General features: G+C 35.4%; 3 protein-coding genes and 1 long non-coding RNA gene across 6 annotated transcripts; 1 reads left to right on the top strand and 3 right to left on the bottom strand.

The window, feature by feature from the left end:
* Positions 1-16: 16 nt before the first annotated feature.
* On the bottom strand, positions 17-5,258 carry LOC116160269. 2 transcript variants are annotated; one of them, XM_031473437.1, is made up of 4 exons: positions 3,852-5,258; positions 3,645-3,799; positions 3,384-3,583; positions 17-427 (listed from the first exon to the last, which is right to left on the bottom strand). In XM_031473437.1, the coding sequence occupies exons 1-4, from the start codon at positions 3,984-3,986 to the stop codon at positions 48-50; spliced, it is 870 nt and encodes a 289-aa protein (XP_031329297.1). In that variant the 5' UTR covers positions 3,987-5,258; the 3' UTR covers positions 17-47. The 2 variants fall into 2 exon arrangements, with proteins under 2 accessions (XP_031329297.1, XP_031329298.1); XM_031473438.1 differs by having other exon boundaries at positions 17-421.
* A 282-nt stretch (positions 5,259-5,540) lies between these two features.
* On the bottom strand, positions 5,541-11,649 carry LOC116160266 (GPI ethanolamine phosphate transferase 3). Its single transcript, XM_031473433.1, has 7 exons — positions 10,427-11,649; positions 10,093-10,373; positions 9,968-10,038; positions 8,534-9,462; positions 6,270-7,047; positions 5,825-6,219; positions 5,541-5,777 (listed from the first exon to the last, which is right to left on the bottom strand). The coding sequence occupies exons 1-7, from the start codon at positions 10,961-10,963 to the stop codon at positions 5,580-5,582; spliced, it is 3,189 nt and encodes a 1,062-aa protein (XP_031329293.1). The 5' UTR covers positions 10,964-11,649; the 3' UTR covers positions 5,541-5,579.
* Positions 11,650-12,212: 563 nt separating this feature from the next.
* Positions 12,213-15,000, bottom strand: LOC116160265. Its single transcript, XR_004143169.1, has 2 exons — positions 12,467-15,000; positions 12,213-12,416 (listed from the first exon to the last, which is right to left on the bottom strand). It is a non-coding gene; the product is annotated as an uncharacterized LOC116160265 (long non-coding RNA).
* Positions 15,001-15,057: 57 nt separating this feature from the next.
* LOC116160262 (pregnancy zone protein-like) lies at positions 15,058-27,127 on the top strand. 2 transcript variants are annotated; one of them, XM_031473424.1, is made up of 27 exons: positions 15,058-15,291; positions 15,343-15,518; positions 15,693-15,946; positions 16,519-16,635; positions 18,340-18,482; positions 18,530-18,617; positions 18,665-19,072; positions 19,158-19,400; positions 19,451-19,723; positions 19,768-19,999; positions 20,614-20,705; positions 22,171-22,231; positions 22,289-22,342; positions 22,392-22,512; positions 22,562-22,787; positions 22,835-23,046; positions 23,236-23,318; positions 23,369-23,484; positions 23,530-23,680; positions 23,727-23,959; positions 24,008-24,275; positions 25,659-25,807; positions 25,852-26,299; positions 26,346-26,518; positions 26,688-26,745; positions 26,794-26,943; positions 26,995-27,127. In XM_031473424.1, the coding sequence occupies exons 1-27, from the start codon at positions 15,206-15,208 to the stop codon at positions 27,051-27,053; spliced, it is 4,674 nt and encodes a 1,557-aa protein (XP_031329284.1). In that variant the 5' UTR covers positions 15,058-15,205; the 3' UTR covers positions 27,054-27,127. The 2 variants fall into 2 exon arrangements, with proteins under 2 accessions (XP_031329284.1, XP_031329285.1); XM_031473425.1 differs by lacking the exons at positions 15,058-15,291; positions 15,343-15,518 and having other exon boundaries at positions 15,823-15,950.
* The last annotated feature ends 313 nt before the right edge of the window (positions 27,128-27,440 follow it).

Below are 27,440 nucleotides of genomic sequence, written 5' to 3'. Positions count from 1 at the left end.
AAAATTAAGCGCGGGAATTTTTTTAAATGCGTTTATTAACATTTGCCCTACAACGGATTTGATACATATTCACGAATCGCGTCCATTAATAATTCCTCATCTTGTGTGCTATTACAGTACGACATTTTCCCAAATAAATGTCCTCGTAATAAAATTTCACTTTCTCCATAGTAACTCAGAAGTTCTTCGCCAGATACGTACCCAGATTCGATCAAACGTAACCAGTTTCGTTTCTTGTTTATATCCTGCAAAGTGCTGTAGCACATCTGTTGATCTTGTACAGTATAAGAGTTTGCGTTGATTTTGGTCCACGCTAAATCCCTTTTTCTCTCGTATAGCTGATTCAAGTTGTCCAAGTTGGCTATCACGTACTCGGCACAAATGTCTACCAATCTCTCAAAAGATTTTTCAGGTGGGTTACCTGCAACTTGTAGGTAAGTTATTCAATCCCCATGCTTCCCACCACTAAAGCAAATATGGCAAATACCATACACCTAACGCATATGTGACAGAGAACGTAGCAAGGTAACTTTAACAAACTTTTTGCTAGGGTTGTACTCAGTGGCGGATTTTCCATAAGGCACCAGTAGGCCCGGGCCTAGGGCGGCCAGAGATTAGGGGCGGTCAATCGTCACTGATGATAACAAGAAATGACTCAGACTCAGAGTATGTACCTGAATATTCCAAAGTGAAAAATTGTTGCTCACTGATTTTGCTGTGCTTAAGTGCAGACGAGTTTTGTAGCAATGTGAAATACCTACTTATTATACCTGTATGAGAATAAACCTATAGTTAAACTAGTTAAATAAATAAAACCTGGCTAAAACCTTAGAAACTATTACGAACTATTATAGCAGTTAGCAGCTCTTATAGCTAAGAGTTAACTAAATTAAAATTTCTGAATCGATTTTAAAAGTTGGCAATAAAGTAATTTCATTATGTACCTAGTATGATTTGTACTAAAACAGGAGCGGCTACGTGGCCTGGGGCCTAGGGCGGCCAAGACTGCAAATCCGCCACTGGTTGTACTGTAATGCGGGGTGATTTTTTTGCCCAAATAAACAATAAACCACCAATTTGAAAAGAAGCCGGCTTAGGGGGACTTTTGTTTAATTAAAAAAAAGTTGTATTTGTATGGTGCTATTAATACTCCTACATTTAAATTATTATTATATTAGTGTGCCGTAAATTCCACAACAATACTGACTTTTTCAAAAACCAAAAGAGTAGTATGGACATTATAATTAACAATAGGTATAGGTACCTCTTTACTACATAGCCAAAGAAAATCACGGTCACGCACTTTCAAGGAACTCCCTTAATATTGTAGAAGCACATTTAAGTTTAATGTAATTTCAGAGTATTACAGCATGTAATTTATTCTGGTATAATTTATTAAATATTTTTACTCCCAGTACGTACAAAAGATACGTGTGTTTAAATACTTAAACAATGGCTTTTAAGTCAATTTTATATTAAATATGGGCAGTGGTCGAAGTGGCAAATATTTTTTACCGGTATGGCTGAACTGATAAAATCTTAGTATTGTATGTATGCGTATATTATCATGAAAAAACTTTATCCGTTATGCCTATGTGGATAAATTTATTACCGGTATGTTTCACAAAAACCAAAAATCTATCGGTATGCCATACCGCCGCATACCGCCTCACTTCGACCACTGAATATGGGTATGGGTTTACATAATTAAGGAAACGTTACATGCATGCCTTAGGTTTATAAACAAATAGGTAGATAAGAGATTTCAATCTAGCATCAGCTTCGCACAGTGCTTCCAATTTAAACATTACCATTGAATAAAAAATTATTTATTCACTTATTCAATGCCTAAAGCCAAAAATATGGTTTCCAGATGTAAGTACATGCTGCACATCTGCACCCTGTATTTTTAAATTTAATCTTTGTTGGCTTTTGGTAGTTTTCCATTGCCAAAGAATTTTTTACCGAATCATACAGAACATACCTACTGAAGTTTGGTATGTATTAGATTCTCCTTGCACTTTTTCAAAAAGCTTCAGGCTTCTCATTTTTATTTGAAAGAATATAGGGAAGTATACGTCCGCGTATAAAAAGTAGGCTGTACAGCAATAAAAAGAAATATCGTTGATGTAAAAGAGAAATAATAAGGGACCCCGAACCGAACCGTAAGGAACATCCATATGTCTGTTGTTCTTTTTTATTAGACTGAAAAATATTTGTCAAAGTTTATTTGTGGTGTTAGTCTTTTCTATAGACACTATAATATTGCTTTCTATTACTTATGTAGGAAAGTAAAGCCACTAGCATGACAATATACAATCGCTCTGTTTGTTTCCGCTACATAAAAAACAATCCTCTAATCTGAGAACATCTGAACACATTTTTATGACAAATTGATTTCAATAAAAATATGAAAATTGCGCTGAATAGAGTATAGACTACGATTGTTTCACACCAATTAAGGCAAAGATCTAAAAGGACAAAAGTACAATTCCGAACAACTCGTGTTTTTTTAATTAAAAAGTGTCTATATGTATCAAATTTTATTGAAATAGGTACCTATTAACAACTATAAATTGTGCAGATAAAGCGCATTTTTTAAACCGAAATAGCTTTTGTTTTGACATCACCAATGGATATATTTTTTGCAGACGGCTCAATCGCCCTTTGTGAGTACCCTCTTTCGACAATCCGTGCTTGAGGTATAAGAGAATATACCCAATCACAATAAGAGGTTGAGGAAGAGGGTTATGGTTGGTAGAAATTAATTCCTTTTGTTGAGACCCCAATTGGTTGTTGTATGTAAAAGTTATGCACGTTTTACTTTCAAAAACAGCATCTCAGCTCAGGAAATAACTCGTGGGGGGGGGGGGGCCTTTAAGACAGCGAAATTTGATGGCCATCTGGCACACCTTCAAGGCAAAGGCTACCTACTGCAAAAAAATTCCAGGACTCTAGGACCATTCCCCTAGAAGTAGTTCGTAACGGCAGAAGTGGGTCCCTACGGACGGACAAAACGCAAACAATAGCACATTTTTCTTAATTCTTAAAAAATGCGCTAAAAAAGCTTGCATATCGGTTCATAAATGGCCGAGATGCGAAAAGGACATTGCGAATCGATTAGACTTTTGGCATTGCGTATTATATGGCTAAAGCTATTCCTATATTAAATTTCATGCAATTTGGTTCATAACCAACGGAGATGTCAAAAGGGGCCTTGGTTATGTTTTGGCCTACATTCCACTGCACGAACTCCGACCTACAAATTTGATCAAGACACACTTGCAAAATTTCATCATAGTCGGTCTATTGGTTTTCGTAATAACGGACAGACGAACAGACACAGCAAAATTATAAACTCGCTAATAAATCCGTGCACATACCACATGATTCAGAATCCATGATTTCAACAACTCCATTATCATCAACAGCTCGATTTTCTACATTACCAAACTGTCCATCATCGCTCTTTAGAATTTCGCCTTCCAATTCGTTTCCTTGTTCCAAACTTGATTCAGTTTGTTTAATAGGATTTAAAGGGGAGATTGCGTTAGTTATATATTCGCTTAATACAGATTTGATACTATAATAAATAAATATAAAAGGTATATGCATACTACAACCAATTAAATACAAGGGCACACCTTTCTATAAGGCGCAGTCTGATTTGTTTCATAAGACCGATTAGTGGCGGAGGACTAGCATCGTCAATCAAATCTGAATCAGGTATGGTCGTCAGAAAATACAGCAAAATTGTTTCTGGTAGATCGGACATTAGATCGCGCAGCTTTTGGAGCACCTATACAAAATTTTGAATCCGATGAAATTAGATTTTTGGTTCCTGCACTCACCTCGCAATACTTATCACACGTTTGTTCGCCATTACAATACTCCTGAATAATTTGGGAAGCCGTAAGTAAAATATTGGGACGATCATGATAGTGCAAATTAATCGCCGTTTTTAATAACCTTTCGTTTTCATCCATATTGGTTTGCTTCAGTTTACACTTAAAAATAGTTAAAACGTTTTGACATTATATAAGACCAAGATCCTATTTCAACTCCTGACAAAGTAGGCTTTGAAAACTTGTACAAAATTTGAGAGAGACACAAATAGTCCAGGAAGCAACTCTGGTCCTAATGGCGGGGGAAGGTTTAATCTTTAAATACAAAATTATTAGCTTTCCAAAAATTGAGCGTTTTCTAACCCAATCCGTTGAATATAAAAATTGTGGTCATTTTGTACACAAAAGACTTGATTCATCAATTTCGGCAGATGTAAAATTTTGGCATTTGGCAAATAAGTATAGAGACCACCCAAAATTCGTTGGGATCAGCGGACAGAAAGCTAATTGTGGCTTCTTATATTTAAAAATCCTTTAATTTATCAACTTTCACAATGCGTGAAATTTATGAATTTACTTCTCCTTGCTAAAGTAAGTAGAAGCAATGACGCTTGACCAGGAGAAAGTATACAGAAACCATTGCGTTGTAGCTGTATCTGCTCTTTATTGCTCAAGAAATATCAATGTAAGAAACTAGCACACATCCATTTTACATTAGATTATTAAACTTAGTTGCACCTCAATTTTGTAAGCTTTTGAAATGTGATATTGTTGAGTGCAAACCTGCGTCCCTGATTGCCCCCCATGACAACGTCCATGCTTTTGTAGTAGCTTTATATAAGTATAGTTTTGTTTTTCTATTACAAAAAGACATTTTGGTTTTTCTTTTTGTCCTCGTATTTCATTATTTATTTAGGTAGGTAATCATCGGCCATGATCGAATTTTGTCCCAAAACACTTTAGGTTATGGGCCCAGTAACCGCTTGGCATGCGTAAAACTATTGGGAATATGGATGAGGAGAAAAACGGTTTTTGTTGCCCTTATTTGACAGGTCGAACTTCGCAACCCCAATTTTCTGCAATTCATCACTTCTGGCAACAATCTACTAGGACAAAGTTCTATGCTTGAAATAATAGACTTTCATTCAGTGTATCCCGACTTCACGTGAACTGTAGCTTAATTCGGGCATGAAAGTAGTGAATGATGTCTATACCAGACCGAATTATAAAAAACATTTTTTTAATTTTTTATTAAACAAACAATGTAAAAACAAGGGTAATGATCGATTTACCAGTAATCAATACTGCTAGTAATGTGCATTTTTTGCGAGATACTGATAATTCATTGTTAGATTATACCACTCTATTTGGGGCGTCATTGTCCAAGACAATTAAACTGGTGAATAATTGAACAATTCTGTTCTCCATATGATATATGTATACTGTGATATTGGTTGCTCAGCTAATTCCATTTAAATTGGTAGTAATGAATGAATAATGAATTAGGTCCATTTATTGATACTGGAACCTGAAAAATATGACTGCCGAGCGTTGATTCCAATTTACATATATAACGATAAGACATAGTATCTCACAAAAAAAACTGAAGTATTGCACCCACACCAACAGAGCAAGAACTACTTAAATATTTGAACAACGTATGCAGAATGAAATGAATAACAAAATGCAACAATGATCTCTAAATCCACTTTTATTACTTTGACTTCAGTCATATCACCTGCTCTTCTTATTAAGATCTGTTAGTAACCTATCAACTTTAAAGTTAATTAATATTAGCAGCAGAAAGCCACCCAACACCGAGATTAGGGTTACTATAAGTCCAACTGCTTCAAAAATCAGTTTTGGAGCAAAAATCTTCCACACCATAAGATGCCGACAGTGAATAGTCGCTGCCAACATTGCCGTAAAAATCTAAACATCCCACAATGATTAACAAAGAAACCAGGTAGCATACTTACTCTAACTGCATGGAATAAGATGTACCTGCAGCTGATCGTAAATACAGATGTAAATAATATTCCATTGCGTTCGTAAAGCAAAATTTCACCGTGGGCAATTTCATTTTGTTCATCGTGTCTCTTGCTGAACATCGAAGGAAACATAACATAAAATGTAAAAGGTACAATGCATAACAGAGGTAAAGTGACTCCCATGAGTATATAAGGTCCGAAGCTATTTATTATCACAAGTAGGGCTGGTATGTAATTGTTTGTAAAGTCACCACCGTTTCCAATGAAAGCGGCTTCCCATGGAATATTTGGGAACGTTGCTTGATGGCCAGATCCATAAAAGAAGTATAAAGATAAAAGCATCCACATCAATATATAAGCGCTTGGTACGTCAAACACTTTTACTGAAATGTAAGCTGTTATAGTAATACCATAAAATTACCCTCGTCTCTACCTGTATTAGGCCCTCCTTCGATCCGTGACATCGCAGTTACAACCAAAATAAGTGCTGCAGAGAAATATAACAAAACAGCCGATGGTGCCACTACATCTCCAAGCAACAACACAATGAGTAAAGTAAGATATACTGCAATAATGGTAAAGGTGGCACTGTACACTGTGCCTAAACCACACACAATGGGTACATTCAAATTGTCACTTTCAGCTTTGGTACTATTAAATAAGCCTTTAACTTTATTAAAGATATGGGGAACAGTTTGGTTCTGAGTTGATGTATCTTTGGTCCTTATAATTTGAATGCATAATGGTTTAACAATGATACTACCGATTCCGGCTATCACAGACCCATATACAACCAAAGCTAGGGAGTCCGATTGAATGCCTGAGGTGATCTTACTCTTTGCTTCCTGTGGCAATCTGTGTAACACCCAAAATCCGCCAATGGCAACGACGATAACAGTCGGGGCGTACCTGGCCAGTAAAACTTGCAGCGAGTAACCCGACAAGTTACCACAGGCTCTCAGCCAATTACGCGTTGCGGTTACAAATACAGCAACGGTTACCAGAGATATGAGGTAGTCAGCCTTTTCTGATCGAAGGGCTCTCTTCGCTCCTTCGCCATATGGGGATTGTAAACACCACCTCTGTTCTTCCCTACATCTGCCGTACAGTGTGGACAAACGTATCAGACACGCAATGATGAGGAACAGCGCTAGCGCTTTCAACTTTGGCCAATTGGTCTTCAGTTTGGAATTAAAGGAAATTGTCTTTTTCTAGAAAAAAATACATACGATTATTTCTACTTAAAAATGGCACTCTACAGTTAGTAATGCATTTATATAAATATTTTTTTCAAAACACAGATCACAGGAGGGGTAATTTCTTAGATCATATATATTCCATAGATATAGCGTTCAGCCATTAAATCTGTTCCAATATATGTGAGAGAGATAGCTATACAATAGAATACTGAGCATGCGCATTGAGTTGTCTGTCAAATTGAGATTCTCGGCATTTCATTGGCGTGTTATTTCCAGAGAACATAAAGGGGTTTATGGTAGACAGTAGAAAATGGGAGTAGTTTTTACGAAAGTATAATTAAAATGGTGTAATTAGTAGTGAACGTAGCAGACCAAAAAGTGCAATTCATTCTATGCGTAACTTAATAATAATATAATATGAAGTGACCCATTTTTGGGACGCCTATGGTTATCAGCTGTTTACATTCGTATGCTACTGCGCATGTGCGGTGTTCTACTACAGTGTAAAATATGTCTCTGTCTTTGTTAGATATGTTGGCACAGATGCTCCTTATTGAAAGTAGATGGGAAGCCACATCAATGTATATATGATCTAAGAGTAATTTGCACTGAAACTGCCAAAGTAAAGCCATCAAATGCACTGTGCGGTCCAAATCGCTGGTATTTTAGTCACAGTAAATACAGATAACATTTTCAGAAAATTTGCCCTACTGATGAAACTACAACTCAACTGAAGTCGTATTTTTTGTTGGGTTAATTATCAATGTTTGATATCAATGACAAAAAAATTTACTGTGGATAGCACAGATACCACCTGCGCATGCGCGATTCTTCCCTTTTATGCTCATGGATATGTGTACCAAATTTGATTCCTGCACAATTACGCAGTTGATATGACACTGTGCATTACCCCATACCACATTTTTTACATGGAATATGCTATACAGGGTGTAAAATTAAGTATATAAAAAAATGGGTCATAAAAGCTCGGATAAGAGAGAGGCCCCAAAAGTTTCAAAATATTTTTTGGTTTTTTTCTTAGCAACTAACGCCACTTTATTTTGGGGTGTGCCTAATCTAATTTTGTAAAAATATTTCCAAAATTCCTAACCAAGATGGTACATCCCTAAATGAGGGTGCGAAAAAAATTCTAATCTCGACGAAATTTGGTACTTATCTGTGGGTGATAACAACAAATCCAAAATTAAAAAATTTGAAGAAATCCCAACGAAAATTTTTAGTTGGGTCACAAAAATGCTCAGAATTTCATGAAATTTGAAGGAGACACTTTATGTGCATATTTAAAAACACAACTGTCGAACAGTTCTTCAACTTCTTCAAAAAAATCACCTGCATCAATTTAAAAAATACTTTGCAACATTTTTTTAAAATAATCTTTAATCATTTAACTAGAATATTGTGCTAAATAGGCACTTTTAGTTCACTTCCCCTAATGTGGCCTGAAATGGTATAGAAAAATATATAAAATTGTACTTACTGCGCCACTGTTACAGACAATAAGGCAAGTGACAGAAATTAACAGAAACATGGCTAAATTTCCTTCTTCAACAATGTAACTGTTAGAAAGCAATCCACACCAAGACAGCAGGAATATTAAGCGGTAGAGCAAATCGACAACCGATCTGTTTTTGCTCAAATTGTACCAATGCGTTGAAATAGCTTCCCAATTTTGAATAACCAAAACTGCTAACATAAATATGGACACCAATCCTGTAGTGAAGTACACTGTTGGCAGTAAATTATCCGATAAGTTGTAGTAAAAGCATCCACTGGCAATTACCGCAGCAATAAATAGCATAATATAAGAACATGGTATAAATGAACTAGTAAATATCTCTGGTAGTTGACTAGCTGGGATACCGCTTACTACCATGTATATCAAGAAAACAGCCATGAATGTGAGTACTAATCCTCTTGACATTGAAAACGAATCGAATTGTATCCAGACCTCTTCGCACATTTGCCTCATTAAAATTTTATAATCTTTCGCATGTCGCATGAAAACTTTGTAAGCATCTTCACTACTGACGGTGCGAACACGGGCATTGAGTAAAGCGAATTTCTCGTATAATTTCTGCAACTTTTCCTGGCTAAACGTTTCACTTATTGTCGCATATTGTTTAATATATGTTGTCATTTGCTGTATGTTAGACCATGCTGCGAACAAATCAATTTGCCATTGTGAAAAAGGTAGAGCGGTATTGGAGATCGGAAGGGCGTCCATAATTAATGAGCCCAAATTGGAATATGGTATTGGTATTCCCAAAATTGTGCACAATGTAGGAACAAAATCGATTTGCTTGATTGTCTCATTGTCAAAACTATGCTCGGTTGATACTAGTTTTAGCTTTGAATGGACGAACATTGCAGAAGTAACTTCATCATCACTTTCACCACCATGGTCACCTACAAGAAACTTATATTAATGACCGTTCTTCCTTTTAACTGAAAATGTGAGCAATGATACTATGGCTTTTGTGTACGTAATGCGCAACCAACACAACACTCAGACAATAACTTTTTTATTTAATGAGAGAGTATGTAGGCAAATATGATTCCATAGAGGAAGATTGTGTGGGGCTGTGCATAACTTCGTTTTCATAAACCACAAAAATAGCGTTTATTTTCAAAACTCGATAACCCAAAAACGATTGAATTTCTGCACATTGTGCTTCTTGCAAATTTTGTTTAAAATTAAGAGAATTGAAATATCAAATAATGCACAAGATGTTTCCATTAAATACAATTTGTTTGTGCCACAGTTTTATGAACAACCCTGTATAATTAAAATTATTACTGCCTAGTTCTAGTAGACATTGAAGAACCCCCCAAAACTTTTTTGTAACACTTTTTTCGATATTGTTATATTTAAAACTTTAGATGTTTTCGAGGATGTTTTTAAGTTACCTACCTGTTGAGGTCATTCCGTGATCTCCTATTACAATCAGGATGGTAGAATTATCTAATGATTCTACAATGTTGCTGTAAATAAAAATATTAAATACACATACGAAATATTTCATATGGCATACTCACTGTATCACTTGATTCATCTCGGTCAATTTTCTGGCCATTTCAGAATGCATTGGACCAAAACGATGCCCACAGTGGTCCACTCCGAGAAAGTGAGCAATTAATAAGTTCCAGTCTTTCTTCTCGATTTCTGTGTATAAATTATTTACAATTCCATTATCGACAGTGTCCAAATCGAACACATTAAATGATGGAAAGGGATATGTTCGTTTAAATCTTCTGGGATACAAAGACACCCAAGTGTCATCTCCCAAAAAAACGGTTTCCCCCAAATGATTTAGAAGCTAAAGCAATTCACTTAATTTAGCATACTTTAAAGGAACAGCACAGACATAACCTGATCAATAATGTTGTCTTCGTTAATTTCCGATGTAGCAAAATTAGAGCCGGCGTCAATAAACGTAGGAAGACTGCCAGTTGTTAGAGCCTTCAATCTTTGCATCGTCGTGGTCGGAGGATCAGCAATGAACTTGTACAGTCTTGTAGATGTGGGGTTGCTATCTAATAGCATATTAATAACCGGCAATTTATTTTGAAAAGGTAGCGGTTTTGAAATACTCCCATCATATTTTGTAAAATCGTAGCGAAGTGCATCAATTATAACTAGAATAACTTTGGCCTTTGGTGGAAGGCACATATGAGAAGCATCGTGAAGGTAATTCATCAAATTTTCGTTACACTGATCGTCGGGGAGTTTACTACCTAAATGTTGATTTTGATTTAACGAACAACTAGGAGAGTATCGAAAGCATGTAGCGTTTAGCGGCTGAGCTAGTCTTGTCAACAGAAAACCATGGGTGAATAGTAATATCGCCGATATTAAAAAGTAGGAAAACCATAACAGGAATAAGAAGTATCGCCAGGCGAGTCCCATTCCGGATAAAAATTATGAGAACTATTTAAAATCCATGGCATTCAACAGTATAAACGATGATTGAATATAACCTTTAAATTTAGGTTTTTCTTTGACAGTAGTTCGAGTTTTGATACACTAGAACTACTCGAATATGAATGAACTATTATGTGACGAATAATAGGTTGCCGCACATTTGTCCGTCAACGCGACGGTTCGCGTTAACACACACTTAAGGAATCGTGAAGGAACGGGCTAATGTGCGCAGAGACGTTTAATTCAATGTCTTTTATGTTCAACGTTTTTTAACGGTCCGTAACGTGCAGCGACGGCGTCAGTGTTTCTGAGATAGGTGGGCATAAATTGGTCCCAATCTTCTTAAGGTCGGCACCAACATTGTAGATTCTACAGCAAATAAAAAAAATTGGCATACCGTAACAAGACATTTACTTATTCGATTATTCACTAAAACAAGTTTTAAAAAAAGTCAAAATTTGATGCAGGGGCACTCTGCTTAACAGATTGGGTACGTGCCCCCCAGCCCCTGGCGCCGTCGCTGGTAACGTGTCGGAACGGACAAGTGTGTTGCAAGAAAGCAACCGAGACTGCTTAATGAAGCAGCTCAGGTTTAAGTTCTTGGCCAATTTGTCATAAATCCCTCAATGTCAACATTTAGTTTTTCTTTGTTAATTATTAAATTTTTGTTAAATTGTCTTAATGAATATTGACTTTATTGGTACCACTGGAAAGCATTAAGTATGGGGTTGCCATTTAGGATTTTTGAAGAGGGGGGGCAGGAGGGTTAACATTCATAACGTCATTCTGATTCCCGCTCGATACCCCCGAAACGGTTTTGCGCGTTTTTCAGTATCTTCTTTTGTTTGGAAAATATGGCCGACTGCAAGTTTTAAAATTGACACCCCGTATATTAGATTGTTTTACGATCGACGCGACGCTCGAAGCAACGCGTTAACGAAGATTTCTTAAATATTATCCTTATTGTTGATAACATAATTGCACTGATCGCAATTAAAATTCTTGAAAGTAGCGTGATAAAATATTATAAATAAAACCATCCTTGCTCCTTAAGGTGCAATTACATTGATTGCAACTGAATTACTATGTGCTGCTACCAGAAGTCTCACTGTCAATCTAAATCGCGAATACTCTAATTTCAATAAAAAAAAAACAATGTTCAAAATTTAAAATGTGCATGGAAGGAAGCTCAAAAGGATGGTCCTGGCTCACATCCAAAAATAACAGACATGAACAAGTACAGACAATTTTATGTAGTCTATTACAGCCATCTATGTACATGTCAGTAATTACAGAAATGTAGACAATTTCTCTTTGCACTTGCATGGCGTCAAACTCGTGGTTGTTCTTCTGAGGTATAGGGTTAAGAGAGAATCGACATTCGTGCGCTGCATGTTCTTAAAAAAATCGTCAACGTGCTAGTGGCAGCAGATGGAACCTAAGGAATATTGTATTAACGAAGCACCCATTTTCGCATATGATTTCAACCAGCTTTAATGAACACTCGGTACATGGACGAACTCGCACGAGCACTTGATTACGAAGAACTGTAGCTTTCCAGACCTAGTTATCTTCTCGGAATCGATAATAGAACTTAAAGTGCTTTAGTTTGTAGCGTCGATTTAACCGCCCATAAGAAAAATAAGATGTCGTATCTAATTGTTCCCATGAGATATTTTAATTATTCTTGCAGCCTCCAAAACCTGTCGTCATTTGGAAGACGAGAGAAAATTAATATTTTATGATTTCCGTTCCGTTTATTACGTTAATTTAAAACTATACGACAAAATCGGACAAGGTCGCCGTAGTACGATAGATAAGCCGACTTCTTGCTTCATCCGAGAATTCCAATTAATACTGGGCGGTACTGGACTACCGAATTTTAATCCGCGCCCAATTGAGTATAAATGTATAGTAATCGTAGTTAATCAATTGTATTGCAGCAAACGAAATGCGTCGTGTTTGGTATTGTTGGAAGCGCGCTTAAATAACATGAATTTTAAGACTGGTCTCAGATGTGTATGATAACAGGCGAGAAATTAATGAACGAAGTTTTAATTTTTGAACGTTATCATAAGCGTACGCCGCGCCGGCCGGGTGGAAAGTCCGATGTTCCCTTTTCGCATTTTGGGAATTTTATATAAGGTAACAGCATGATTTGAAGGGGATTATTTTGCATTTTTCGGTTTTGCACGCGTGTACTTTTAGATCGATTTATGGAGTTTGTTTTCCTTTGTTGCGCTTTCCCGTAGCTAGTCGATATCATTCCCGCTTAGAGAAATTACTGCCGTTTCCGTGTGTTTTAACTTCTTTGCCAGTGACCAACCTTCCGAACTCTGGAATTGACCGTTTGTCTCCAGCCGACTTATCCCTGGCTTTCGAATTTCCGACCGATCTTGACCAGGAGCAAGGGTTGACAAACTCCTGGTAACGCTCAAGATTCCGTACCACTGCGCCAAGACTACCGCACCGCCCCGTCGGCTACTGCGGTTGATTTGTAAAGTAAAGTCTAATAAGATTATGAACAATTTACGCTGTCAAAGTAAACTTTTTTATTGTTATTAATTGTACTGATTAGTTCTCTTCTTCGAAATTTAACGCCATTTGTACGAGGTACCAAAGTTCGTCGCAACATCATAGTCGAAACTGTTTAGATTACCCTCGAATTTTCAGCGAAATGCAACTTTTTATTATATTTATAAATTTCTTCTTTATCTTCAGCTTACACTATTTAGGGGTCACTGTTCTTCGCTTTCTTCGTTCATCCAGTCTGATATCCAATGTCCACAGATCTTAAATCTTGCTTCCTCAAATTATCTTCTACACAGTCTATCCATCTTCCTTTAGGTCTTCGCCAAGGCCACTTATCTACAAATCCATCCTCTTTCTCAACCTCCACAACCTTTCCCTGCTCTTTGAATCACTAGTTTCTTGCCATGTCCCTTTTGATCTTTCTCAACTCCACTCGTACATAACATCCATAAACAATTAAGGTGTTCGTTGTGCTCATTCGAGGCATAAAAACAAACCGACCTTCAGATATTACCATATATCCCTTACCCTTCTGTCTATGATTCGTTCCCGGTATGTGAGGTAAAGGTTCATTCCCCTACATAATTTTTATATCCCCTGTTCATTTGTAAATAGACGTCGTCATGACACTATGCCTCCAGCAATGAGGAATCATTTCATCATTGTTACCTATAGTGACAAAATAATTTTCCCTGAAAGTCCTTATTCTAATAATTGAAATATGGAATGTTCCATTGATATTTAGAATACATTCGGTCACTGTATGGCATATAACAATAATGAAGTCGTCTGATTCCTATACACGCTTCTTTAAATGTGCTTATCTGGGTAAGAAAAACGGCGTCTGTGATTTGGCAAAGATCTACAATTTTCTGTACCAGCGCTGTGGGGTAGGAAATGAAAATAGTAACAAATTTTTCAAAATTCAGATATTCCTCTCACAATAACACTAATATCTATTATATACCAAATGCATACCCATCACTAATTTTTAGTAACTGAGAGTTTGACAAAATGCATCTAAGAATGAAGGTTGTTCATGTAACAACAATAAAAATTAGTCTTCTATTTAAATTGAGAAAACATTTTATGTAGCCATTGAAGCAAAAAAAAAGAAAGAAAGAAAAAGACGCGCTCTTTGTCTTGCAATCGTCACTTACGATTACTTCATCATTGCTTTACTGGTTTTTTCAGAATTAATTAATGATTACAGAAATGATATGCGATTACAAATAATGGGTATGATGTTATTTTAATACACTGCAGTTTTTATTTCTGTATAATTTCACTCAATTTTTTTGAAATGAAACATGTGTCTATACACGATTTTCGAAGCTCAATGGTCAAATATTAAAATATAATTTATTGATATCAGTTGAGATTAAAGAACAGACAGTTCCGGAAGTGTGTTGAAAATGAAAAACTTCAAACAAAAGCAGATTGATAACATGCATTTATCATTTCCGACAAAAAAAACAAAACGACATTGTTTTTCAATAAGTATTATTACTGCTAACGTATTGTAGTAGTTTGACCTTAAATTCTAGTATGGTATGTCATTTATCATAGACTGTAGAAAGGGTATTAATCCCTAACCAAGTAATAAGATAAGCCATATACATGTCAAAGTTCATAAAGGAAACAAATCGTTAATATTCATAAACACTTCCATTGCAACATGAGTGGCTTTTTCTAATGACAGTGCTAGAGACAATGAAAGATTTAAGCAAGTTTTTAGTGTTACTTACTGTTATGCAATATGCATGGAGTGATGATGACAGGTAGGTAATAGTGGCAGTTAGAAATTAAAATCCAAACGTAAGGAATTTCAGTGATTATTTGAAAAGAGGAAAATCGCGATTTATATTTACATCTCCGAAAACACTAATAGCTGGACAAAATGAAACAGTTTGTCTCTCCTTACATGATACAATCCCGCCTCCAGAAGTTAAGGTAGAAATAAAAATTAGAGAAAAACATCACTCAACCACACACTTGATGTCTTCAGGTGAGAACCGCTTTCTAAACTAAACTTGCTAAATTAACTTATCCATCCATGACCTCTACATACTCTTTTCAATTGCCCTAAATAGTGTTATCACAATTTTAGTATTATGCTAATAACTTGCGATAAGTTTGTATTTATAGCTACAGTGTGATGAACTTCAACTATAAATTACAGATCACGAATGTTTCCCTATCGCAGTTCCTAAACTCCGATCGCACGTCAAAGTTGCTCAATTTGCAAGTTTGCACATGCAGTTTCACGCAAATGGAAAATTGCATTCCGGTCATACACAAGAACCAGTACTGATCTATCCTGGCTACAATATAATCTTCATAGAAACGGACAAAAATATCTACAAGGCAAATGATAAGGTCAAAATACGAATTTTGGTTTTGACACCGGATCTGAAGGCACCCATTAAACATGCTGTAGGTAAAATAATTATATTGTAAATGTACTTCATCCAATTCCTAAATCAAATGACAATGATGTTCATCTTTACACTCACTACAAGATTACAACTCCACCTGGTGTTGATCAAATTGGGACCAAGTTGTGTAAATAATGGTGACAAATATTCTTTTGGTAGTATCAAAAATTGTAGTAGCAAATGGAACACACTTACCATAGCTTAGTACAATTTTAAGTCATATCAACAGATAACAGAAGATATGCGTTGTAATTCCTAAATTTTATTGATATCAACACCAACACTGGACAATATTAATGAAAAAAATATTGACTAAATATTTAATATAAACAGGTTGTACTTATTATTGTTCCATAAAACCTCAGTGGAGCTCCATGAAATAGGATTTTAAAATTTAAAAGAATGCCTATATTATAATATCACTTATCTATTTTTACCTGTTTTTGTAATTTACTACTATTTAATGCAACCTTTGTTTATATAAACAAAGATTCCGCAAATGGAAATTTTGAAGTACATCTAAAAAAATTACTTCTGCTTATAAGGTAAAATAATATTTTGGTTTTGTAGATACCAGTTATTAAAATTTTAAATCCCAATGGAATCACAGTCACGATTTGGGAAAATATTCCAACGGAATTGGGTCTGGTACAACTTGAGCACCAACTGCCACCAGATGTTACAAAAGTAAGCCATTATTTATTTAAGTATAAAATTAAGATTCTAAAAATGGCGGCTTCTATGGATAGAGCTATAGTCACAATTAAAATTATAAAATCTGATAATTATTGGTGTAATCAGACAGCCTTACAAATTCATGGCTACCAAGAACAAAGTGCCGGGTCTTTTTTAGCACGATAATAAACCACAATTAATTTATTGAAAATTCGGATAAAAAATTCGAACTGTAATTCTGGACCACACAGTACATGACACGAATTTCATGAAATTTGTTGAGCATGTACTACAATCTTTATTTATTTCGGAACAAAACTATACCTACAGTCCGTTTCAAGTTAAGTTGGCACTATTGCCAACTTTCTTAGTTGTAGAGTGAGAAAGACGGTTAAATTATGAAAAGTGTGAATTTTTCTACTGAATCCAAATATGTAGTTAAAAAAAACATCACATTTTTCAGATAATAACAAAAATGTGACTTTTTTATACGGAATACCCTGTATGTTAGTATACCATTTGACAGCTAAATTCTCTACAAAAGTTCTTAATACACACTTAATACAACATATCTAAAATACTTCAAATAACCAAGATTTTTCAATTATTTTCATTTGGATCTAATTATCCATGAAAATGATAAAAATACATAATAGTATTCAAAACAAGAATAACAGGTGAAATTAAGTAATACCATTGTTTATTCATTAATAAATGAAAATAAACAAACGTATATAGTACTGTAATACCTATAAAAATAACTTACATATGTTACAACAGATACCTACCTATGTTAAAGAAGGTGTGCAAAAGACAAAAACGTTTTATTTTCTTCAGTAAAAGGCGCGTAAAAAGCATGAAAGTGAACTTAAACAGCACTATGTAATAAACTTTCAAGTTGGAGGTCACATACTTTATAACAAACATTTTTACCATTTTCATGGATAATAACTAGATCGAAACGAAAATAATTGACTTTTGTAGAGAAGTTAATAGTCTTCATGTGACGTAATAATATACAGGGTGTTCCATATTAAAAGTTACTTTTTTGATACTATCTAAATGCGAAGTTGTTTTGTTTTTTTTATTACAGTTTTGGAATCAGTAGACAAAAATATACAATTTTGGTAATTTAACAGTCTTTCTAACCCAACAACTAAGAAAATGAGCAATAGTGCTGACTTAATTTGAAACAGCCTGTTTTTTTTATTATAGGACCTCTGTTATATGGGCCGGTTGTACTACGACAGTTCAACTTCAGTTCATATGACTGACATAATTAAAAATTTTGATTATGTAGAGAGCTTTTGAATTGCAACCAATAAAATTTCTTCATTTGGCCAATCAAGTGAACAGAAGATGAGCTATCATGGTACAATCAGGCCTATGTGAATCTCAATAAAATGTTAAAGGAATTTTCTAATGCCATGTTTTGAGCGTCGGATCAAATTGAAATCATGATTTTTCCTTGTTGCAGTTGAAGAATATTTACAAATTACAAATTAAGAACTACCTTGTTTCGTTTTCATGTTCTCGAATATACAAAATTTCGTTTTTTACATAGTGATGAAATTATCGAACTTTTTTTAACGAAAAATCGTATGGAAAGTGGTACTTGTTTTCACGACAGTAAATCACATAGGGTCCATGCGAGCGTATCTGCGTGTAATTTACTTAGGCCTCAATGGATATATTAAAAGAAACAATTATTTTTAGGGAAAATGGATGATTGATTTAATAGAAACATCAAAAACGTTTGAGGTCAGTAACTATGTTTTACCACGATTTTCAATAAATTTGAAAACTCCACAAAAAATTTACTCGGGAGCACACAGAGTGAAATTTAATTTATGTGGAAAGTATGTCTCTAATTGTGAATATATACATTACATAGTATACGTTAAAGGTACTTCTATGGAGAAAGTGTCAAAGGAATAGGAATGGTTAGAATCACAATGAACGAAAACCGTCAGACGATCAACAAAGCTAAACAGGTATGTCCACTGATTTTCATGTAAACACAAACTACCTGTATTTTCAGTTGCGTAATGGATGCTCACGTATTGAATTTTCCAATGAGGAACTAAACTTGAAACAATATATCAACACAGACATAAATGTAATAGCAACAATAACAGAGAAGGGTTCGGATCGATCGGAAACCATAACTTCTAGTATTACAATTACTAACCATCCGTTTAAGTTGAAGTTTATCGATACCCATAGGCACTTTCAACCCGGACTGCCATACTATGGACTAATTAGAGCAGTAGAAAATTTTGTTCCACTCAGTGGTGAAACCATTGTAGTTTGTTACAATGTTGCAGTAGAAAAAATTTGGAACATTGTGGACATTAAACAGTGCTCGAATTTTACTTTTGGCAGAGACAATACCATTTCTTTTAACATACTTCCTGTAAAAGATAATATCATTCAAATACGGTTATATGTAAGTATGACTAGAACAGAGTTATTGTCCTGCACCAAAACTGCTAATATCTTGGTTTTTAAATTGACGAGGCACTTAATTGTAGGCCAAATCATTAAACCATACTCTGCAGCTAGAGTGGAAAAGAGAACAGAAATACCCAGACGCTTTACGTAAAGAAATTAACGCCTACCTTACACTTAACCGTTGGCATTCTCACAGTGGAAGTTACATTCGAATAGATCAGACGCACCGAGGAATCGCAAAATGCAAAGAACTGCAACAATTTACAATTCACTATGCCATACCTAAGTTACGTAATCACGAACGAATCGATTTTCATTATATGGTAAGGCGTTCTGCAAAAGTTCACAGAATAAAATCTGTGTTTCATATTAGATCAAAGCACGTAACAACATTCACAGAATTGGTACAATAAATGGTGTTATACACAAACACCGTTTATTTAATTTCACAGAGCTGGCAAATGTAGTTGGTAGCACACACAGGTATACCAAGAGAGAAGCCTCTTCTAGCAAGTTTCTGCTAAAATTTAAAATGGACATAAATATTATTGCCAGGTATGAAGTAATTATATACCACGTTTTGAAAAATGGCGAAGTAGTTGCTGCAAACTTGGAGGTCCCAATCCATAATTGCCTAATGAACAAGGTATTTAAAGCGATTTAAAATGAGAAATGCACACATTGTTTTAGGTAGAAACCTCATTTTCGAGCCGTCAGTATTATCCAGGCGAAAAAGCATCATTTACCATAAAAACTTCTCCACAATCGTTGTGCGCAGTTACTGCAATTGATAAAGCAGTTGCGGTCGCTCAGAATACACAGTTGGGCATTAAGGCACTTTTAGAATCGTTTTTAGTTGAACACGCACCAAAACATTCGAATAAGTTAAATTGCCTACCTCGCTCTCAGAAGAAATCAGCAGGTAAGAAGTTGGGCCAGTATCAAAATTATATGGAGTAATTTTGGGGTGTTACATTCTATTTGAACATCCTATGAGTGCTTCATCTTAATCAATCGAAATGGTTGATTCTTTTGTTTTGTGTGTACCCGGAAATGTGGCACAAAGTGGTTGGTTCCCATGATGTTGCCAATTGAAATCATGGAAAATAAGTTTAGTACTTTCGGGTCATATAACACCCAGTTAGCCTCCCCACAACCCCCCCCCCCCCCCAATCCTCCATTGTTTGGCATATGTCGCGTCCCAGCGCGATGGCAACAAAAGTAGTGGTGAAACGCCCCTGATAGTGCCTATCAGGGACGCATCCCCATGACAGTTGACTATATCATGGAGGAGGCGGCGCGGCGATGCCATCAGGCATATGTCAAAGTATCAAGTATCAAGGGGTAAGGTCAGATCTAGTGCCAATATGTAACGACCATTTGATAAAAAATCTGAAGAAAATAAACTTTGTTAATTTCCAGAGTAAAAAAATCGCAAATGTACATGTAACACCACAAATGAGCTTAAAACAATTAATAAGTGAAAGAATTAACGCACTGCAGTTGTAAAAATACAATAAGGATTTTAATTTGTAGTAATTGCGGCAGAAGAAAGTCCACGAAAAAGGAGTAAAAGGGATTATGGAATGAGTTCATCAAATCAGTTTGATACATTTGAAGCCTTTGATGTAATTATTACTGTTATTTATTGCCATAATTTACTATTTACATGAATTTGATGTCACCTCATAATTATAATGGTGGTTGCTAATATTTGAAGCAATTACATTTATTAATTGAATAAGAAACAAGTACCATGAACATGTGAATATGAAACCAGCAGCAATGGAAAGAAAACATTAAAATATTCGAATATATGCAAATCCAAAAAAAATTCAAAAACTCACGTAAAACCAGAACAGAATTCAATTTGTTCCCTGAAGCCGGAAAACTATAAAGTTAAGTACACAAACCCAAATTCAGAAAAATTAAAAAAAAAAGCAAAAATTCCAAGAATTCCAAATAGTGCATTTTTTTTTAAATATGCATCTGTATTATGTTACTAAGTAGTATACCTAACCAAGGAAAGGGTGTGCGATTATAAGTACTTACAAGTTAATGTTAAGTTAATAAATTGAATTATGAAATGTTAAATAATCAACTTTTGTAAATAATTGATAATAACGGTCGCCTTTCGTTTGGTTCAGTTGAAGTTGGACTGCGGTACTAAGGGTCCCTAGTTATATAGTTATATAGGATAGGGGGTTGGGTTGGTAGAGCAGCCTTGCCTGATACCCCGCCCATTCAAACATAAAACCAAAAATTCAAAAAAATTACACGATACAGGGGCCAACTCTGAATCCAAATTTTGTTGCTCACTCATTGTATAGAATCATCATAGACCTTAATAATCTTATGATACTGTACCAAACAGTCCAAAAATCTCGATAGACAACGAGGCGCCATGATAGATTAGTCATCAGCGATAAAGAACAAAGGCGAATGTGACTTTACTAGAAATATGACGTGTTTGCTTGAGAACATTCGGAAGTGTCCTTGAGCACTTGAGAACATTTTAGAAAGCCTGTTGTTTGCTACATAAACATATCGAATTGTGTTTCGAGTTCAGTTCCTACATTGATACGTTCGTGCTAGCATTCGTGTGATGTTCTACATTTATTGTAAATTAAATAAATAAAACCACGTAATTAAATTTACGTCACAATACTAAAAATCTTAGAAATCTGAAGACTTTGAGGAACATGAAGATACTATGGAATCTGACATTCCCGTAGTTGATCAATACCAATATTGGATTGATCGACCAATCAATATCATAACAATGATTGATTATCTGATAGTCGATTCTCATAAAAACGGAAAACGATTATGATGAATATTAATCGATTATAAATGGCTAATCGATCTTTTCCCCAAGAGACAAACAAAACAGCATAATATATCATTCTATTTAAAACAGAAACTCCTCAAAACTTTCTCATCAAGTATCTGCAACATATAGTAGGTAATAGTAATGATAAACGGCTTCTAAACACTTGTTCATGGTAATCTTTTCTTTACTATAATTTCAAAATAAATAATAAATGCTCAAGAAAAAGGTCACGGACAGTCGAATATTTACAATTCTTTCAGAGTTTTGGAGTTGTCGTTATAACCAACATGAAAATAATTATGAAACCGTGTTTACAAGATGGTAAGTAAGTGTACAAACAAAGTACAATAATTGCCTTCCTACACACATCAATTGTAGGCCCACTAATGATTCATGAACCGGCAGAAAGCAGTAACCTACCCGATTCGAGGGGTAAGTAAAAATATATGCAATCAATTGCAGAACGATGAGTTTATTGCAGCTGCCGAGTTTTTGTCAAATTCTATGCCAGAGTCGTACTACAACATCAATGCGGATAGCTATGGAAGTCATTTAAGATCATTCTTTCCGGAGACTTGGTTGTGGGAGTTGGTTCCCATTGGGTAAAAGAACGATGTCAATGCATGAGGATCTCTGTACGTTATTTTGTAGACAACATCACACTAAAATTTCTAGAGACTTACCACACACAATAACAAATTGGGTAACCAACACATTGTGTATTTCACAAAAATTAGGGGTTGGAATAAGTCGACCTACTGAGATAACTGTATTTTTACCGTTCTTCGTTGAAGTGGTGTCGCCACCTTCCATTAAACGTTATGAGTATTTACATTTAGATGTAATACTATACAATTACTTAAATCATAGCCTACCTGTGAGTATAGCACTTTCAGTTCTGAATGCATACGATATTTAAATTAGGTGCGAGTTACGTTGGGATTTTCAGATGGATTGATTATGCCAGAAGGCACTGAAAAACGCAGCCAAGTTCACTGTATTTCAGCTAGAGAAAGCAAAACGGTGCTGTTTACACTGCAAGGACTTATATTTGGCAAATCGAGTATAAACGTAATGGCGGAAATCGAATCGTCCTACCCTGAGGAATGTGGACCTGAAGTCATCATAAATAGAAGGTATTAGTGAGATCACTATTTTCGTCAAATCAATTATTTCAATCTGCAAACCCCACTTCATGATTTACCTCGCCGAGTATAATCGAGTTCACAACTCGTAAACTAATCGGGTCGCCCTTAATTCATATCCCTTCCTTCTTTATGCAACGTGTTGTACTGTTATGCATTAACTATGTATAATTTACTTAGAGACATGGTCGCAAAAGAAGTAGTTATTGAAGCAGAAGGGCATCCCGTGACCATTACCAAGTCAGTTATTCTATGCACCAACGGTAAAAATTACTATTTCAATGTCGCCCATGAAAATTTTAGTTCCTTGTAGACACAACTCAAATTAACAACATCAGCTGGCCATTGGAATTACCGACAGATATGATTGAAAATTCCGCTAAAGCGAAGTTAGTTATTAATGGTGATCTGTTAGGACCTACAATTCATGTAAGATACAGTATCAGTGATCCAAGAAACATTGAATCCTTGTAGAATTTGGAAAAACTACTCGTTGTGCCAACTGGTTGCGGTGAACAAATTATGGCAACTCTAGCGCCCAACCTTTTCATTTTACAATATTTGAAAGCAACAGGAAGTTTAACACCTTCACTGCAACAACGTGCCAGGCGTAATCTTAAAATTGGTAAGCATGCACGGATTTTGTGTAAAAGATACCTTGGTCCTTTCAGGGTATCAACGAATTCTGGATTACGTCCACAACGATGGCTCATTTTCGGCGTTCGGTTACCATGACCAGTCTGGATCGACGTTTTTAACAGCATTTGTGGTTAAAGTCCTGCAACAATCCAAAGAGTATGTTTATATTGACCAAAACGTTATTAATAACGCAGTACGGTGGATTATCAATAATCAGCTTGAGAATGGGTGTTTTGCGACAATCTCGCATGTTTTCCACGACATGGTTTAAATTGAAATATCACTTCTTTGCTTACTTTAAGTGTTGTTTTAGGGTGGTACGCTTACTGAGAACAGCACGGCGGCGTTGACGTCGTATGTCATTATTAGTTTATTGGAATCGGGAATTGAATTAAGTGAAAAAGTGAAAACTAACGCAAAATATTGTATAAGGGGCCACTTTTCCCCTGATAAATATACTCTGGCAATAAGTACCTATGCATTGTCTCTAATTGGATGGGAAAGTGAGGCCAAGCGTTGCTTGAGCAAGCTTCTGCAAGTAGCTACGCAACAAGACAATTTGGTGTGGTGGAGTTCATCAGGTATGCATGCAATTTATCACTTAAATCAATGTGTCTCTTGTCCCCTTGATTGAGGGTGTTCTTCCTCAAGTACGTCTCAGAGCAAACAAGTTGTAAATCAGCATGTATGATGAAAACGCATTTTTGGTAATATCGATCAGTATTTTATTAGCGAAGTTTAAAATTATCTATTTCATCTCAAATAGACTAGAGCCTACACATCTACACTAGCAGAAAGCTTTTAGTGAAATTTTGAAGTCTCTAACTATTGTAATTGCTGAGATCTCAGCCGGACAGCCAGCCATAACGAATATAATAGCGCAATCCGTTTTTTTTTAATTTAAGATATTTAAATCAAATTTTGTATGTAGACATCTCAATCTTCACGAAATTACAAACATATTTGAACATATCCGTTTCATTAAAAAATAGTTGCGTAAGCGCAAATCAAATATAGTCCAAAAGAAGTTTCTTTAGCGCACAAAAATAAAAAATGCGCTATTGTGGCAATTTTGTCCCTACGGTTGTGTCACTATAAAATTAGGTCTTCTCTATTGCGCTACTTTTTTCACTGTTTATTGGTTCGTTATGGTGTAGAGGCTTGCACCAAGGAAGGATTTTTTGTATGGCACTTACAAATAAGTTATAGCAAAAAATAAAATATTATACTCCAAAACTCAGTTTTAGTTTTAGCGATCATTTTAGGACAAAGTTCTTGATTTAAACCCCAATTTAACTGAGGAAGCTACTAAATGATAGGTACGATAGAAAAAAGAAAATTGGCTGGTTTGTAAAACATTAATTGCGCATGCGTAGAACCAACTCTCTTGTCGATTGACTGATTTTTCTGAAATTTTAACAGAAGGTGCTTTTCAAATAACGGTTTGTCCTGATTTTCGTTAAATGGCTAAAAACTTAAAAATGGTAAAAAATTGAAGAATCAAAGAAATCTGAAATGTTGAAAAGAATCTAAAAAAAATTAAGACTGAAGCTATTGACGAAATTAAACAATAAAAATATTATACTTTGCTCAGATAGAGGTGATAGTGTCATATTGTTAAAAAAAGTTTAATATAATCGACCGATTATCCTTTACTAAAAAGTGCCACTGTTAATATTTCAGTCAAGTCAGTTCACAAGTAACAAATTTACCTCTGCGCATTTGCACTTGCGCAACTTCTCACGGGTTATAATAATAGGAGCTACTGTTAAAATGTTAATAAGATCTGTCCAGAAATAAAAAATTTACCTCTGCGCATACGTTCGCGCGGAGTTTTTCAGACGTCTAGTTTAAAACTGAGAAATTCTGCCCTTCTAGTGTGCGCATGCGCGCTCGCCCTTTTTCATAATTTAATATAACCTGTCGATTTGTCTGAATTAAAAGCTGTGTAATTTTCCCGACAGGTGCAGCGTCCACAAACATTGAAATGACAGCCTACGTTTTAATGTCCTTAGTGTACCAAAATAGTACCGAAAACTTAATTTACGCAAATGCGGCCGTTCGTTGGTTAACGTCTCAACGCGGTGGACATGGTGGATTTATATCGACACAGGTATGCCACACTAATAGTTTCATTTATTTATACCGACTTTTCAGGATACAGTGGTCGCATTAGATGCAATTACAAAGTATGCACTACTGGTGCACAGCTCTACAACAGATTTGCACGTAACTGTCGCACTTGGGCAGGAAGAAAACGAAATAATTATCAAGTCTAAAGACCGATTAAAGACTAAAGAACAAATCGTCAAGAAGTTACCTAATAAAGTCGATGTAACAATTGAGGGAAAAGGATGTGTTCTGATTCAGTCCAATTTAGACTACAATTTGGAAAGTGTCGCAAACAGCGAGGCATTTAAATTGGCTGTTGATGTTGATTCAGTTTCTAGCAGTGATCAATGTTCAATGGCTGTAGTGTCCGCCTGTGTATCTTATGTAGGTAATGCAATACACTCAAACATGGCGATTTTGGAAATCACGTTGCCGTCAGGATATGAACCTGACAGAGCATCCCTATTTCGATTAGTTGAAGAGAATCAGTCAAGTAGGGTACACATCCATGGACCAAAGTTTAATTTTTTTAATTGCAGAAGTGAAAAAGTTTGAAGAGAGTATTAACAGAGTCGTTTTATATTTTACTGAGATCGATAATGAACCTATTTGTGTTCCATTTACGATAGTGGAACATTCAAGAATTGGTTCGCGAATGGATGCCAATGTGAAACTGTACGATTACTACAATCCTGACATACAAGTGACAATGGTAATTTACGTTTTCAGTTTAATACAAACAACTGCACTGTAGTATTGCAGTCCGCATTTCTAGACAAGCTTTTCTCCGATTGGTTAAAGAAAACGCTTTGTTCTTTCTTTCTTTTAGCTCTTGTGATTAATTTTGTGACATGTCTGTTAAGTAAAGTACATATTTTCAGAGATACAATGTTAGCACATGTATTCCCAAAGAAGTAGTCGCAATCCCAACATTATCAGGTAATAACCGTAACATATTCAAATACATTAATAGAAATTGGACCATAGATAGCAGAATAATGATTGATGAAACCAAAGAAGACAGTAGCGAATTGATAGAGAACATCATTGAGGTGAATACTCAAAAGAGTGAAGAAAGTGACCTGGGCTTAAACCCGGATTTTGTTGATGTGGACATTGATTTAGCTGTTCCAGATGGTAAATAGTTAATTAATGTAATACAAGTTAAGGTTACAGATCATGTTGTAGGGTGGGAAGCAAATGCACCGGTGTATGTTAAACCACCCAATGAGAACATCAACGACTGAAGCAATATACTCGTTATTTATTAAATATTTATGTATCTATTAAGTAAATATACATATGTTTTACCATATTTTAACTGAGCGTTGGCGTTTGTAGTTGTAGTACATGGTAACATAAATTGTGTCAAATGTATGGCTCGTCAGTTCATTATATGTGTCGCCATGACTCGAAGGTGGCCTTTCCAGGGAAAATTGATAGCTCGTAGGAAAATTAAAATTATATTTTTGACAAAAATTGCCGCCTCAAGATAGTATTTTGGGACCTTCCTAATTTATGTTAATGATATACCACCATTCCTATAAAAAAGACTGACAGTGTTGTTACACCTTTTCACCAAAACTAGGGCTACTACTGTGCTCAGTCTACAATAGTTGTGTTATAGGTATAAA

Source organism: Photinus pyralis, unplaced genomic scaffold (genome assembly GCF_008802855.1).
Source record: "Photinus pyralis isolate 1611_PpyrPB1 unplaced genomic scaffold, Ppyr1.3 Ppyr1.4_LG1, whole genome shotgun sequence".
In the NCBI taxonomy this organism is placed as follows: Eukaryota; Metazoa; Arthropoda; class Insecta; order Coleoptera; family Lampyridae; genus Photinus; species Photinus pyralis.
Note: the sequence above shows the minus strand (reverse complement) of the source record. Positions and strands in the feature narration are given on the sequence as shown.